This window comes from Schistocerca gregaria, chromosome 7 (genome assembly GCF_023897955.1).
Source record: "Schistocerca gregaria isolate iqSchGreg1 chromosome 7, iqSchGreg1.2, whole genome shotgun sequence".
Lineage (NCBI taxonomy): Eukaryota > Metazoa > Arthropoda > Insecta > Orthoptera > Acrididae > Schistocerca > Schistocerca gregaria.
Genome location: NC_064926.1, coordinates 24,443,991 through 24,461,184, shown reverse-complemented (window position 1 = coordinate 24,461,184; position 17,194 = coordinate 24,443,991). Strand labels below are relative to the sequence as shown.

Here is a 17,194-nt window from a genome sequence, read left to right as displayed (position 1 = left end):
TGGATCTTAGGTGCAAAAATGTATAAGGTCATCGTTGCAGTGAAAAGCAACACTGCACAGTGCAGCATGGTAATCACACCCAGGGACGTATCCTCGCCCAAGAGATGGAGAACGAGCGGGACACCATTGCAACGACGAGAAAGCTGGCTAAAGGTCTCAATGCATGACAGATACAGTGCACCATGTAAGGCGCCCTTCCCCAATTGGCTCGCTCTTCGGAACAATTAAGAAAGATGGAGGTCAAACCCAAAATGGGACCATCATATAAGGCCGAAAAGGTTGAGACTCCTTTTAGTCGCCTCTTACGACAGGCAGGAATTCTGCGGGCCTATTCTTACCCCCGAACCTGCAGGGGGCTCTCTGGCTTAGAAGTGGGGACGGATGTTCTCGATGGTTGGGAGGGGTGGGAGGGGGGGGTGAGGGTGTTTCTCCCCGAGGTAGAGGTGCAGGAGTAACAGGGAGGGAAATGCCCCCAGCATCAAGGGGGCAGGTGTAGTCTTCTGGCTCTGAGAGGTGACCTGATGGTGCCAGAATTATTACAGCGGCGGCGTAAGACGACTACATACGCACAGGATGCAGGCATTCAAATTTTCTTTTAACCTCAGTGTAGGTCAGTCAGTCCAGGGTCTTGTATTCCATGATTTTCCTTCCTTTCTGGCGAATCCTGCAGTCGGGTGAGCAAGGCAAATAGTACTCTCTGCAGTTGACACAGATGAGGGCGGGGCACATGGAGTATTGGGATGTGATGTGCGTCCACAATCTCAGCATGTGATGCTGGAAGTACAGGTGGAAGACATATGGCCAAAATTCCAGCACTTAAAGCACCGCATTGGGGGAGGGCTACAGGGCTTTACATCACACCAGTAGACCATCACCTTGTCCGTATCGGGCAATGTATCTCCCTCAAAGGCCAAAATGAAGGCACCGGTGGCGACCTGATTATCCTTCGGACACCGGTGGTCACGCCAGATGAAATGTACACCACGTCGCTCTAAATTGGCATGAAGCTCATAATCAGACTGCAAAAGAAAGTCTCTGTGAAATATGATGCCCTGCACCATTTTTAAGCTCTTATGGGGCGTGATGATTACAGAAACATCCTCCCAGCTTGTCACAACCAACTCCCGTGACTGGGCAGAGGATGCTGTTTTGATCAAGACTGACCCAGATCTCATTTTGGACAAGCCCTTCACCTCCCCGAACTTGTCCTCTAAATGCTCAACAAAAAAATGAGGATTCATCATCATGAAAGATTCCCCATTAGCTCTCGAATATACAAGGTACCAGAGCGATTAAGACCTGCTGCCATCCTTGGCCTGACTTTCCTCTCATGGTGTGGCCAGGAAGGGGAACGATTTGGGGTCGTACTTCTGCGCACTGAATTGAGCTCGTGATCGCTTAGAGACTGCTAGTGTTTCACCACCAGCAAGAGATGATGGACTACGCTTCATCATGTGTCATCCACCCTGATGCCACCACTACGACCAGGGGCCCTCTCCATGGGTGCCACCCAGCCGCTGAATTGGCCACCTGGCAGGATGGCCACTGTTGGGAGTACCGATGCCCCAAGGGGATGGGCATCTACCCCTTGGCATATGTGGGGTGTTAACGGCGCAGGCATCAGCAGAGCGATCCCTGTGTAGTCAGGGGGGTACAACCAACAGGTTACATGGTGGCCCCACCACAACGGACTGGCTACCGTGCTGGATATCAGGTGCGAAGATGTCCATGGTCATCACTGGTGCAGGAATCGACACTGCATAGTACATGGTGGAAAACACACCCAGGAAGGTGTCCTCACTCGAGAGACGGAGAATGGGCAGGACTGCAATGCGATGACAAGAAAGTGGGCTAAAGATCTCTATGTACAATAGACACAATGCACCATGTAAGGCACCCTTCCCCAATTGGCTTGCTCTTCTGCAAAATTTTGAAGAATGGAATCAAACCCCACAGGGGACCATCACATAAAGGCCGAAACATGTTAAACTCCTTTTAATCATCTCGTATTGCAGGCAGGAATACCTGTGGACCCACAGGGGGGGGGGGGGGGGGGGGGCAACTTTTTGAATACCACTATGCACGCAATTTGCCATCTGTTGCGAGAAGAGCAGGATATGGCAGAATTCTTTCAGCTTGTTAATGACTCATTTGGCATACTGATTTCTTCTAGAATAGCTGACAAAAAGGCATTGGTGAGAGCTTGTGGAACCAACAAGCAGGTCTAGGAAATGATCTTCAATTAGATGTATTTTTGCTAAAAGAAATGCAACTATTGTCATTCCAGGAATGACTGTTAACACTGATTAAGTCTTTGTCTTTCATTTTGATCCCCCGTCACTCAGTATTGAGTAGATTTGAATAAGATAGCTAAACGAGGATTGCCTCAAAACATTGTTTTTGCAAATTACAGGTATAGGTAATTTTAATCAACAGACTCCTCTGAGAGGAGTGAAGTATCACTTGTGTTTGTTGCTCCCATGGAAGAATGCTCCTGAGATTCCACTGTAACATTTCATCTGTAGGACTGGAAGATTAACAACAGCAATTCTTATCATCGACATTGGTTTGTGGTATTTGGCTGGTATATCTCGAGCGATGGCAAAGCTGGACGGGGAAGCTGCGACACAGAACATGTTTTGGTTGTTATACTGCTGCACTATTTGCTGTGACTGAAGATAAGATATTTAATGTTCAGCAGATGGCTTCAACTATCTGGCATGTTATGTTGCACATTGTGCTGCAAAATGTACCACCACATTGGGATCATCATCAAATAAATCACTTTCTCTCCTACAATATTTTTTTCAGAATAGGATGGATAAAATCTGTAGCACGTGATAGTTTATCATACCATTTGACAAGTGGGTGCGACGAATAGCACTCCTCGGCAGTTGAAGGGACCTAAACAGTTAAGTTATTGCTTCAAACTATGAAAAAATAATAAATTGTGTGTGGTAAGTAGCCTTGTTTGTGGCAGTGCAGTAGAGCTTCTCACCCCTCAGCTGCAGTTCAGCATCGACACTGACTTTCAAATAGCCAATAGCAGGATGTTTTCCTTTGGGCCCATACTTATAGAATAATCATGTGTGAGATCATGTTTACTTCCCAAGACTGCAAAGTGAAGTGACCAGACAACACTGAATCATGTCACAAATGAAGAGAACAATGCCATCTAATGGGTTGTGAGTGCACCAAGCTGTATTGCCAACCTTAAGGATGGGAGGAAGGAGCATTAGTTTTGATCGTTTTGCTAAACAAGGTAATTACTGATGAAGCACCATCTACAGCTAGGAAAAGGTAAAGGAGGTAACCTGCTGTGTCACTTCAAAGGAACAATTTTGGCATTTACGTTAAAACCTACATCTGTGTGGCCAGAAATGGATTTGAACTGTTGTACTCCCAAATACGAGTTGACCTACAGCTGCCATAAAAATCTGTTGGACTAAATATTTTATTCACCCATAAATTTGTTTCAATGCATAAATTGGTGAAAATCAGATGGTGCTGAATCTGACCATTAGTGAGGATGTTCAAACAATATTTACTTCCAATCCTTTGGTTTGCCCTTTGCCAAAGCACCTTTTGATAGCATTTGTATAGGTCTGATGAAATTTTTGGGAATTTCCAGCTAAATAAACATTGCTTCAGTAACTTCGGAGACAACATTTCTATGTAATGTATGAAATTATAGTTTGTTTCATGCTTTATGTCAATTTTCTGGTCTTTTGAAAATTTATTATCTGATCAAGAGGAAGCCCTTGTTGTGAGTACAATTCCCATGAAGCTGATTATGATAAAGGTAAGTTTCTTTTATTTATGTGAAGAGTGCATTGTCCTTTGGTTGTAAATTTTGCTTAGTGGAGAAAGGATCACTATCTGTCAAATCTGATTTGTCAAAGGATGATGAATTGGTGATTGATTGAAAATTGAGGAAGATGTTTGCCTCTGCCTGCGAAGTCACCTGCATCCCTCTTTCCAATTATCCATTTTCTTTCCCACAAAGAAAATCAGTGAGAACGAAGGCTAAAAGTCAGATTTGGTTCACTGTAATTCTTATTTGTGCAATTATCTTCCCAAAATAAGAACTGTCTTGAGGCCAGAAAACAAGTATAAACAGCTTGACTGCCTGTTCTACAGTTACATCTACATGATTACTCTCCAATAGACAGTTAAGTGCTTGGCAAAGTGTTCACTGAATAACTTCCAAGTTATTTCTCTACTGCTCCACTCACTACCAGCACAGAGGAAAAACGAACACTTAAACCTTTCTGCATAAGTTCCAATTTTTATTATTCCTCCGTATGTAAGCGAGTGCCAACAAAACATTCTCACATTGTGAGGAGGAAGTTTGTGCTCGAAATTTCATGGGAAGATCCTGCTGCAATGAAAAACACCTTGGTTTTAATGATTACCACCCAAATTCTTCATATCATATCCTTGGCGCTCTCTCCCCCCTATTCCACAATAGCACAAAGCAAGCTGTCCCTCTTTGAACTGTTGACTTCCTCCGCTGATCTTATCTAATGTGGATCTCACATCGCACCACAATACTACATAAGAAGGTGGGAAAGCATAGTGTAAGCAGTCTCTTTAGTGGACCTGTGCATTTCAGCAGTGCTCTGCTAATAAATTGCAGTCTTACAATATGCCTGTTGTGGTGGAATTCAAGAACATATACATCAGGCTAGAAAACAACATGGATCATAACAAAACAAACCACCATCTACTGCGTGCGCGCGCGCGCGCACACACACACACACACACACACACACACACACACACACACACACACACACACAAATTAAAAAAAAAGCTAATGGTGCAGTGTGGAGCAGACAACATGCTTTTAACCAAAACATCTATGCAATGAAAAAGATTAGCCATCTGAAGGTGGGCATGGTAGTCCAAAATTGGTTACGACAATGAAATAAAACATTCAGTAAGTATTTCTGGCTGATTGCATCATTCACCAACTATCATTAATGGCTGTGGAGTTCACAAGATCCAACATGGATAAAATAATGTAGTCTTTTGTTTCCTTTACCCACAACATTGTCTATTACCTATGCAATTGTTCCAACTTAAGGTATTTGTAACGGTAATCCCTAAGCATTTAGCTGAATGTACAGAATTTGAGTTTGTGTAGTTTATCACGTAACTGAAATTTAGTGGGTTCCTTTTGGTATTCATGTAGATGACTTGGCACTTTTCGTTATTTAGAGTCAAATGGTTTAAATGGCTCTGAGCACTATGGGACTTAACTTCTAAGGTCTTCAGTCCTCTAGAACTTAGAACTACTCAAACCTAACTAACCCAATGACATAGGACATCACACACATCCATGCCCCAAGCAGGATTCGAACCTGCGACTGCAGCGGTCACACGGTTGCAGACTGTAGCGTTATTTAGAGTCAATTACCACTTTTCGCACCATACAGATATCTTGTCCAATTTTTTTGCAATTTTTTTGATCATCTGAAGTCTTTTTTTAAGACAGTACATGACAGCATCATCTGTAAAAAATCTATGAGTGCTACTTAAAATGTCTCCTAAATCACTTATGTAGATCAGGAGCAGCAGAGGGACTATAACAATTCCTTTGGGAATGTCAGATATTACTGTTTTTTACTCTATGAATTTCTGTCAACTACTACAAACTTCTGGCAACAAACTACGAATCCGGTTGCACAAATTAGACTATACTCCACATACACACAATTTGATTGGAAGTCACTCATGAGGAATGGTGTCTAATGCCTTCTGGAAATATAAATATGGGATCAATTTGACATCCCCAGATGACAGACTTAATGAGAATAAACAGTCAATTACATTTCATAAGAATGAAATTTTCTCAATCCATGTTGGCTGTTTGTCAATCAATTGTTATCTTTGAAATAATTCATAAGGTTCGAACACAGTATACACTCCACAATTTTACTGCAAATTAGCGTTAGTGACCTAGGTCTACAATTCAGCAGGTTACTCCTATTTCTTTTCTTGGGTATTGGTGAGACTTTTGCCACTTTTCAGTCTTTATATACTGATCTTTCAATGTGTTATTAGTTGTATTCGATTGCTAAATATAGAGATACTGTATAAGCATTCTCAGAGGAACCTGAACGGTATGTAGTCAGGACCAGAGCTCTTGCCTTTATGAAGTGATTTAAGCTGCTTTGCTACATCGAGGGTATCTACAAGGTGCACAACTTTGCTTCCACCATTTGCCGATAGGTGGTGACAACAGTAAGTAGCGGTCGAAAGAAACAGACTGCAGACGTCAGGCAGTTAGCTTGGACCTCAGTCAACGTGACCTCATTCAAACATTAGTCGATTTGTGTCTGCATCATAGAGTTGTCCTCAATTGAAGATGTCAGCTTACGAGCCTAATTCTCGTCACTTGCAGGAGGAGTTACTGTTTTGTTTCAATATGGAGAAAACGACAGCTGAGCCTCATCGAATGCTCAAGTACGTCTGGTAAGGATGCTATTAGTGAAAGAATGTGTCTTGAGTGGTTTCAACACTGAAGAATGGTGATTTTGAAGTCTTAGACTGACATAGTGGTGGAAGAGAGAATGTTTTCGAAGATGCAGAATTGGAGACATTGCCCAGTGAAGACTCGCATCAAACTCAAGAAAACTTGGCATGATTAGTGGGAGTGACACAGCAAGCCATTTCGAAACGTCTCAAGGCTTTGGGCATGATATAGAAAGAAGGAACTTGGGTCCCGTGTGAGCTGAAACCAAGAGATGTTTAACGGTGTTTGTTAACAGTTGCTTCAGAGGCAAAAATGGAAGGGATTTCTGCATCGCATTGTGACTGGGGATGAAAAACGGGTTATTACAATAAACCTAAACACAAAATATCATGGGGATATCCTGGCCACACTTACACGTCAACAGCCAAACCAAATATTCACAGCTCCAAGATCATGCTCTACATTTGGTGGGACCAGCTCAGCGTCATGTACTATGAGGTGTTAAAACAAAGTGTAACAATCATAGGTGCTTGTTATCAAACACAATGTGTTTGAGCAGAGCATTAAAAGACAATTGGCCACAACACAGTGAGAGGCACGATAAAGTGATGTCAAAATATACTTGGAAATGTTAAAATGGGAAGTCCTACCTCAAGTCCTACACCACCTGCTGTATTCTCCACACATTACTCCCTCTGACTATCACCTGCTTAGATCAATGGCACATGGCCTGGCTGACCAACACTTCCAATCTCATGAATAAGTCACAAATTGGATCAATTCGTGGATCGCTTCAAAAGATGAACAATTTTTTCGAAGCAGTATTTGTACACTGCCTGAAAGATGGAAGAAAGTAGTGGCCAGCGATGGAAAATACTTGGAAAGATACATGTGTAACCAATTTGTTTCATTAAAGCCTCAAGTATTGGGGAAAAAATGCCAGAAGCAAAGTTGTACTTCTACGTTACTCATATTGCAGTTGTTCTTGGTACGAATTCCTGAATATTTATTTCGTCTTATTTGGTGACAGTATTTTGAAAAACAGTTTTTTGTAGTTGCTTTAGCAGCACTGTCATCAGTAACATTACCACTGCTATAGTGTTCTGGTCTCTTTCGTGTTCTGTGGAGGATCAGTACCATCTCTTATTAATTTATTTGGTATATCTCCTAATAGATATCAGTACCAAATCTGGTCTGCACTTACAGATTCAGACTGGAAGAAGTGAAGACTGTCTTTCAGGACATTGTGAAGCTAATTTTTATCTGCTTTTTTTAAAATAGATGTGTTTTGCATTTATTTTTGGTGGGTTTGGATGTTACGATATTCAGTCTCACTACAATAATCTTGTCGTCACTAATCACTTTACCTGTCATGACGCTCCCTATTTGCTAAGGATTATTTGGTATTAAGAGGTCAATTATGTTTTCTGAACCATTTACGCTTCAAAGGAGTCCTGAAATACTTGTACAAAATAATTTTCTGAGCAGGCATTTCAGAAGGAGTTTTATGCATAACACTGACTTTAAATGTGTATTTTCACAAACAGATCGGGGGTAGACTTAACTGTTCAAGTGCGGTACCTACTTTTCCCGAATTGTTCAGCAACTGTGTCATCTTAGTTGGGGGGAAAGGACGGAGAGGGGGGGGGGGTTGGAAAAAGAAACCAACTATAATATAACCTCTACCCGTACCAGCTCACAGAAACTATCTACCACCAGGTAAACTAGTTCTGGCAGGAATAAACATTCTAGCACCAACTGTATTTAATGCACCCTTTCCAAAAATTGTTAGGTCTTCAGTAAAAATTTCAGATGAACTTATTTCCACACCAGTAAGGATTTGAGCTTCAGTGTTTTCTATTAGCACTTGGAGCTTTGGTTCTATTCCAAAACAGCTACTACAATTTACAACTACAATACTGATTGTTTCTAAGTCTACTTTCCTGTGTTTGTCGTGCTCCCTTTAGACCGACACCCTTTCTGTAGTTTCCAGACATCCTCTAACCTAAAAATCCACCTATTTAGCGGAACCCAGATACCCACCACCCTATGGTGCAAGTCAAAGCATCTGGTGCTTAAACAGTCGCTTCATACCTGTCTGAGCCTCTGATTCAGACCCTCCACTCAGTTCTGTACCAAAGGGCTACAGCCTGTTCTGTCGATGATGCTACAGATGGAAATCTCCACCTTCATCTCACAAGGAGGACTGGCAATCTTTATCACTTCAGCAAGCTGCCCGAAACCAGAGAGAATCTCTTCCAATCAAGTGACACACATAGTTAATTCTGACCTGAGCCACCACCTGCAGATGTCTGCACCCTGTGCTCTTCATGGCATCTGGAAGCATCCTTTCCATGAATGATTACTCCCAGTATGCACCGAGTGCACACCTTATTCCAAAAGGCCTCTGAAATAGTGAGGGTGATTTCATCAGGCTCGGGGATTTCATCAGCCACAGACAGCACTCAAACCAGGGTGGCCGTCCTTTTGCCCCCCCCCCCCCCTTAATCATCATTCACTGCCTGCCTCCTCTTCCAGCGACCTCCTACTCTACTACGGATGAGGTATCAGCTTCAGTGTAGGCAGTATCTGGTTCAATTGGCTCCGAGCACTATGGGGCTTAACTTATGACGTCATTAGTCCCCTAGAACTTAGAACTACTTAAGCCTAACTAACCTAAGGACAAAGGACATCACACACATCCATGCCCGAGGCAGGATTCGAACCTGCGACGGTAGCGGTCGAACGGTTCCAGACTGTAGCGCCTAGAACCGCTCGGCCACTCTGGCTGGCAGCAGTATCTGGGGCACCCTTAGTACTCGACTGATTAGGGAATACATGGGACATGGATGGATGTCTCCCGCCGGATCCCCAACATCTGCCCCCCCCCCCACCCTCTCACCCGTGGCACCTAATGACGACAGCCTCAAGCTGTGTGACCATAGCCAACCTCACCTGGTCCTTGAAGGGTCACCAATTCAGCTTTCATCTGAACACAGCGATGACACTCCCTATCCATACGAAAAATGGCAAAGCTGTATACTACACAGTTATTAGAATGCTGGACACATGCAAGAAATGAAAGTGGATTATTAACCACACAGGTAATTGAAAATAAGTCACTTCTGTTTGTACCTCATACGCATTATTCACATACAAACAGGTACATGCTTTATCTGCAGCAGCAACTGAAGGCAGACTCACTGACAATCCACGTGACACTGACACAATCTGAGCAAAAACACAATATTTTTCTGGAAACACTATATACTGGTCATTCATATGACAACTTTTATACTTTTTTCAGTCCTTACAAACCCTTTATCAGATCTCCCAACAATTACGGAAGTGCAACTCACCATTATTTTTAGGATATTTATTATTGTACATTAACAGTGACCAGTCCAATTCCAAAATTATATTGTACAAATGATCATAAGGATACGGCTGCATGAAATCTAAGGAAGCATTTAAAACCATAGAGCTTTCATACCCGACTGAGTCTTGAAACAGCCAGGCTAATGCAACCCTTGTATTCTTCAGGATTCTTTTTGACAAGAGCATCAATGAGACTAGTGGCTGCGGTGACAACTCCCATGTGCTGATCATTTAGAAGATGGATTATTCTTGATGTCCACTCTCCACTTGGGATTATCTCTTGTGATGTGCGGAATAATCTCAGCAAGCAGAGTGCGGCAGACTGCTTGACGACATCCATAGTATCTCTGGGTAAACATACACATATTAAAGTATTTCAATATCAAGAATAAGGAAAAGTCAAGAATTTCACCGCTGGATAGGAGAAGGCAAATTCTCCAGTGATGTAGACAATTACTGACCAAGCCCAAACCAACTACTATTAACATACTTTACTTGAATGAGGGAAATTTATAATAAAAATATAAAAAGTAAGTTTACCACTTGCTAGCTTTCTTATAAGACTCATCCACAAAAAAGTGGTGCAGAAAAGGAGACAGAGATAGTAAGTATCTGTTGGTTATGGAAGAATGTGTTTTTATGAAGACTGCATACTGTTTCCACAACAAGCCATTATGAGTCTTCAACCTGAATATCAATTGGGTGTATCCAAACTAAAATGATTGTTATGTATCAATTACAATGCTACGAATTGAAATGCTTCTCCAGTGACCATAAAATTCTTAAATTAGGAAAACATGTGTCGAGTTATGCCAACAGAGATCAATCTCACTTTTGCAATCTTATCACTGCGAATTTCAAAGCAATGAATTTTTAAAGTAATGCATTTCTTTTTATTTTTCAACAGAAATGTCCGATAGAATAGGAATATGGAGTGGTTCCTGTATCATTTGCAAAATTTTGAAAACAAACAGGCATGGAATAGCTTTAAAATTTTACGAGCATGTTTTAGACATCTACTTCAGAATTTAAAAAAATTACTTATAGTGCAATAATCATTTAAGTAATTTAATAGTAAAAAAAAATTTACCACTGTTCAAACATAGCATATTAATCATTGAGATGACTATCATACTGACATATGAATTACATTAAATAGTCTTTAGACTTTTCATGCATCACTATGCTGCAATGTATTTAACACACACACACACACACACACACACACACACACACACACACACACACACACACACACACACACACACACACACACAGAGAGAGAGAGAGAGAGAGAGAGAGAGAGAGAGAGAGAGAGAGAGAGAGAGAGAATATTGGACTAAACAATCCCTAAAAATTAGCTTTTGTTACAATGTATTGCTGTTTCACATACCCTGAAACGAGAAGTTTTGGTATCTCATGACCAAATGCTTCAGCCATTTCTTTGCTTCCAATATTTGCTATGCACTGTAGTGCTAGACTAACATGAACTGGGTTCCTGCAATACAAATGTTACATACATTACTATGTTTATAGTAAGTGCATATTTTGCTAGACATTCATATTTGTTTCTTACCTTGATGAAAGATCATTTTTTATGCTCTGGATAATAAGTTTGATGAGATCACTGTTGGTGTTTACGAGGACCGATATAAAGAGATAACCCTTAAAATAACAAATTTTAATTAGGAGCACTGATCATCATCATCATCATCATCATCATCATCATCATCATCATCATCATCATCATCGTACATTAGATCATAACTTACAATTTGCTTTTCTGAGTATTTGTTGGATGAAAGCAGGTTAACTGCTTCCATATGGCCAAAGTCAATATCATGACCCAGTAGGAATATAAACAATAATTTACAAACATATTTCTTCTTCTGGTAACCATCTAACGTCTTATCACCTTTAAATTTACTCCTGATATTAGCCAATTCTTTGTTTATTCTTTTGATTTCTGCTTCTTTGCTTTTACCTGAAACAAAATAAAGAAAAAATAGCTATGTGAAGAGAGTTAAATACATAACTTAGCAAAAGTACTATGTACAACCATCACCCTAATATACTGGTTCTCATCGAAGTCTCATTTTACATACACATACTGTTATAAAATACCAAAAAATAATTTATGTAAGACACATGAATGTATCAATACTGAAGAAAGAATGAAGAACATGATTTAACACCCTACTGATAACAAGAAACAGTATGAACTCCAAACAAGACATTAAAAACAGTATTAGGTAAAACGTAACATTAGACAATAATTGACATAACAATTATGGGAACTTCCAATAGTGTTAAAAGTAAACTAATTAATTAACAACAAATTACTGTATTGATATTCAATTTACTGAGTAGTTTTCAGTTAACTTATGTGGAAAAATGCTTTGTGAAAATGATTCTTTCGCTAGCAATTCAACACCACTTGAGTCCATGCAGTGTTAGCAAAATTGCTCTTGTAAACATGGCATTTTTTGCCTTTTCAGTTTTTCCTTAACTCTGAAAAGCCTGGTAAAAGTCAATTCTTTTTTTCTCCATTTCTTTAATAAGGTTACTGCTGTATTGGAAGAGTTACTCCCAGATGTCAGTGTATTAGGTGTGAAGTGGTTTGGAATATTAGAGGTTTTATTCAATAACTTTTTTGTTACTTGTTTAATATTTCACCAGTTGAGTTATAAAACATATAATTTGTCATCACACAACAGACAAAGTGAGGTAAGAGAACAGAGCTTTGTGCAGTCTTATCTGACTGGATGTCACAAATGTTACATTATATTAAAACAGTGATCTGTTCTTAATGTACCTATGTCAACTATGTTATGATTACACAGAAATCATAAAAGGAATCTTACATTACATGAACAATACTGATGCTGCAAGATGCACTTCAAAAAAACTGAACCACTAAATGCAATCATTCTGAAAATATCTTCACTGTGAGTGAATAGTTCAACAACAAGGATATCAACAGATTTAGGACCCAAAGCTCAGAAATTGTTTTCTGTGACTGACACAATGTTTTCAAAGGTGGCACAACGAATAGCACATCGTAGAGTCAGTTTAGAAATTACAGATTTTCAATTGCAATCTTTACAGTGAAGTGCCATTTTTACTAGCGTAACCAAGAATCTCTCTTTCCACAGCCATATTTTTGGGATACCGTAAGCTTGGAAAACCTGTCTTAATTGCTGTGCAACCTAGGACATCCAGAGTTAACATATCACAAGATGAAGACCACATATTGTGCAGAACCTGTTATGTAGTAATGCTGCACACCAAAAAAGGACTGTTTTATCTAATATTTCATCTCAATGAAAATTGAGATTTGCATTTTAGAAATGCAGATAAAATATATGATAACCACTTACATTGAAATTCTGCATCAGTAACTGATACTACTGAAAGGCATCCTGGGAAATCCTAACACAATATTAAACATCCACTGCATATAAATGTTACTCAGGAAGCTACACTGCCATTCATCAGCATGGTGGACAATAACTACTTGAGGCATGACTGCTTGTGGTTTATGATGGTTGCAGTGAAACAACTGCTTAGTGACACAAAATGGACCCCACCCAAAGTTGGATGCAGAAACCTATTCCTACCACTGCCACCATAAATTCAACTTGGCAACAACACAGAAAATATTCAATGACTGACTGTCTACTGATTTCTGGATATAGCACCAAAGCTCTTAAATTCATTTGATACCTTATTATCACAATGAAACTACAATACTCATTTACGCTGGGATACTAAGTAGGTATGATGTTTACAGGAATGTTATACTACACAGAAATTGCTATTTTTTTTTATAACAACACTGGCCTATTGTTCATTGTTGATTGGGGAGCTCTGCACTGGTTGACAATAAAACTGCTTCAAGCCGGTGTTTAACCACTTTAGCTACTGCTTCCCATCTTGATATTCTTTGTACCACAAAAACAGAGTATTCTCTAGGCACAGGTGACTCATTAGCACTTGTCACATTGCACAAAGGCTGTGTTATTAGGACCAGACAGTTCTTTGCTGGATCCCAAGAGATCAGAAAGAGAAAGAGAGAGAGAGAGAGAGAGAGAGAGAGAGAGAGAGAGAGAGAGAGAGGGAGGGGGGGGGGGGGTGGAGGGCAAATAACGTTAGAAAATTTGCAGGAACACCACAAATGCATATAGGCGAAGATCATAAAACAGTGGCGATTATTCTTTGCAACTTTGTCATTACAACATACTTGCTTTCCATGCTTTAATTTGCATCAGATATAAATACACTATCTTGGTTAAATGCAACGTCAACACTTTTCATGCACGCATATTTATTGGGAGGTATGATCTGCTGAGTTTGCTTCTCTTGTGAACATTATGTTATGCCCTGCATCTGATTTGGTTGTTTAGGAAAGTTACTGTTACTTTCAGTGAGGCAGACATAAACTGAGCTGAAGTTTTTAATCCAAAAGCTTTGTACGATTTCTGGGTGTGACAATTTCCAATTTCATGATATTATTGCTGCAGTGACCTTTCCTGAATTATGGTGCAGTTTTACATTTCTGACATGTCTTGTTCTTTCCTCCTTTCTTCTTACCCGTAAGTTATTTATGACACAGATTGCACCTTTCTTTTATGCTTATGATTGTAAGCGTTACAATTTCTTGTTGATTGGTGAACTCTGCCGCTGCTGGATAACAATAAAACTGCTTCGAACTGGTGTTTAACCACGGTAACTATTACTTCCCATCTCTGGATTCTTTGTACGACTTCAGTCCCATGGCTTTTAAGCTGAGGTTTTATTTCAGTGTGCCTTATAAATCTAATGTGCATTGCTTGTCTGCTAGTGCTTATATAACAGTATGCCAAAATCTGGGGAGGGTCCAACCTTTAATCACTCGCTAACGATTGTTATAAGAGCGTATCAGTATCTAGCTGGTTGATTGTGGTTAGTGTGTCTCATTTTGTTTTGTTTGTCTAAGCACTGAATGCTGTGCACTTCCTTGTTGACAGCCACATTTCAGATGCACAGCCTACAGTTGTAAAATGTCTATTAGTAAAACAGTAGCACCACACAAGAGGCAAAACCATTAATGTTTTGGTTCTTGTGTAGACGCCTCGATCAGGCTTACTACTTTGTGACCGTTGGTTGTTGCTTTGCATTTCCCTAGACAGTTTTGAGTGACTGCGCGTCTTGCCACACTGTATGCCGATAGGATGTAGCATCGAAGGATTGAGGTAAATTAGCAATATTCTATGTAATTTTTTTTATTGTCATAGACAAATCCTGTGAAAGCTGCAATTCTGACATGGTGCTGCTTATGTCTTGTATTAGCTAGGGCAGCTGTGAAGCTACTTTTTTGTGGCAGAAAAGGGAGGGGGAGGGAGGGTGTCACATTAGCTACCATCAGTGTGTGTCTTCCCAAAGATAACTTGCAATCGCTACCACTTTCATCATGCCCCCCCCCCCCCCCCCCCCACACACACACACACACACGAAATAAACACAATGCACATAAAATATTTGTGTGTGTAATAATAATAATAACAATAACAATAAACCTTTAGCATTAGCCCAAGGAATGACCATTCAGAAAAATATAGTTTTGAAAACTTACGTCCAGAAATACAGGAATAAATGTATCTTATTATTTTATATGGTGTAAACTATGACCTTAAGTTTGCATTCATTATCAGTATTTCACTATCAATTTAAACACTAGCCTACAAACTATGATCATATGAGCAAGTAATGAAAGGAATGGCATTTGTTTCAACAGTTCTCCCTAAATTGTAAAACTCAGTTTTTTCTACTTGTAATTACTTGGAAGTCTCTCTCTTTTTGTCTTCCCTTACTCAGCTTCATGTAGTTTGCCAGTTCCATCTGCAGTCTGACTAACCCTGTCATATTTCTTGCTGATAACTGGTTTGGTCAGCCAGTGAATGAATGCCTTGTTCTGGCTGTAGTGTTACTGATCAGGCCACCAGCCTATCAACAAGATCAACTGTAAGGAACCCTTTGTTAAATATAATTCCTAAGTTCTTTCATTCCTCACTATGTGGTACTCCTAGTTTTTCATTTTACTTTACACTCAAAGTCTGCTGTGAAATTTGGATATTTACGTACACTATAACAAACGCTTCTACCAAAATTTATACGGTGGGGAAGTGGGGGGGGGGGGGGGGCGCTGGAGGGGAGGAAGGTTCATGACGATTCCGTTGTCTCCCCATGGATCCGCGCTTGAGACTTGTCAGTGTTCTCTTCAGAGAATATGGGGCCGTCGGCAGTAAGCAAGGTTAACAGCAGGGACGTCGTGATCTGTAATGTTAAAGTTCTGTACTTTAATTTTCACGCAAACGGAAAAAGTTCAATGATCAAGTACAATCTGCGGCTGAAACAAGGAAGTATCTATAAACTGAGATCTTCGGGTTCAGAGCCCGGCCGCGCGGCGGCGGCAGCTATTTCTGGAGGCTGCGGTGACGCACGGAGCGGCGGCCAGGAAGGAGACAGCGGCGGCAATCAAGAGCGAGCGGCCACGCTCAATGACTTAATGACGCGTCTGTTTACGGCGTCAGTTCCCGCGTGGGCCGTGGCGGCGGCCGCCCTCTGCCGCGTGGCGCTACGCTGTCTGCCCCCAACTACCGACACCTGTTACACCACGTGCTCGCCGCTACTCGTTGGCTGGTCCTTGGAATTAAAGGGAACAAACTGCGAGGTCATCAGTCCCTTCATCCTGCATGTATTGGAGGAAAAATAATCCTCGAAAGAAGGATACAAAAAGGAAAAACTGGGAAAACCGATTGTAAGCAAGACACAATAGGGCAGAGATAAAATCACGATGAACAAGGAAGGTAATGAAGGGGTAAAGCCGGGTGAGCAGCTATGCCCAGAATGAAGTCTGAGGTCCCTCGAGTATCGGATGCGATGGCAGGCGCACCCTCTGCATACCACCAGCACCACCTCACTGTCCGTGAAGTAGCAGCACATATGACAGTTTTAGGAACAATAAAACATTAAAAACGACAAATATAAAAGAACGAGTAGAATAAAAAGGTGGGAAGGGTAGGGGCCAGGTCAGACCGCCGAGCAAAGGCTGCCATGGAACCCCTGGGCCAGAGCAGGCGATCATGACTATTCGACATTGACAGCATCCGTGGCTGGACTCACAACTGGAACATTCGCCCCCCCCCCCCCCCCCCCCCCGCTCTCGCTCTCTCTCTCTCTCTCTCTCGCTCCCCCCCTCCCTCGACAAGCACTGAAGTGTACCTTGCGAGGGCGGGGAGGGGAGGGGAGGGGAAGAGGCGGCGAGGGCGAGAGTGGGCAGCTACGTCCTCCCCT

At 41.1% G+C, this 17,194-nt stretch overlaps 1 protein-coding gene across 1 annotated transcript in view; it reads right to left on the bottom strand.

Annotated features, from left to right (window-relative positions):
- The window catches only part of LOC126281155 (AP-2 complex subunit alpha-like), a 276,306-nt gene that overhangs the window by 98,593 nt on the left and 160,519 nt on the right, over nt 1-17,194 (bottom strand). Inside the window, exons 3-6 of the mRNA XM_049979820.1 lie at nt 11,632-11,843; nt 11,436-11,524; nt 11,253-11,357; nt 9,975-10,206 (exon numbers count right to left, since the gene is read on the bottom strand). Coding sequence (XP_049835777.1) covers nt 9,975-10,206; nt 11,253-11,357; nt 11,436-11,524; nt 11,632-11,843 — 638 coding nt within the window. The remainder of the gene's footprint in view (nt 1-9,974; nt 10,207-11,252; nt 11,358-11,435; nt 11,525-11,631; nt 11,844-17,194) is intronic.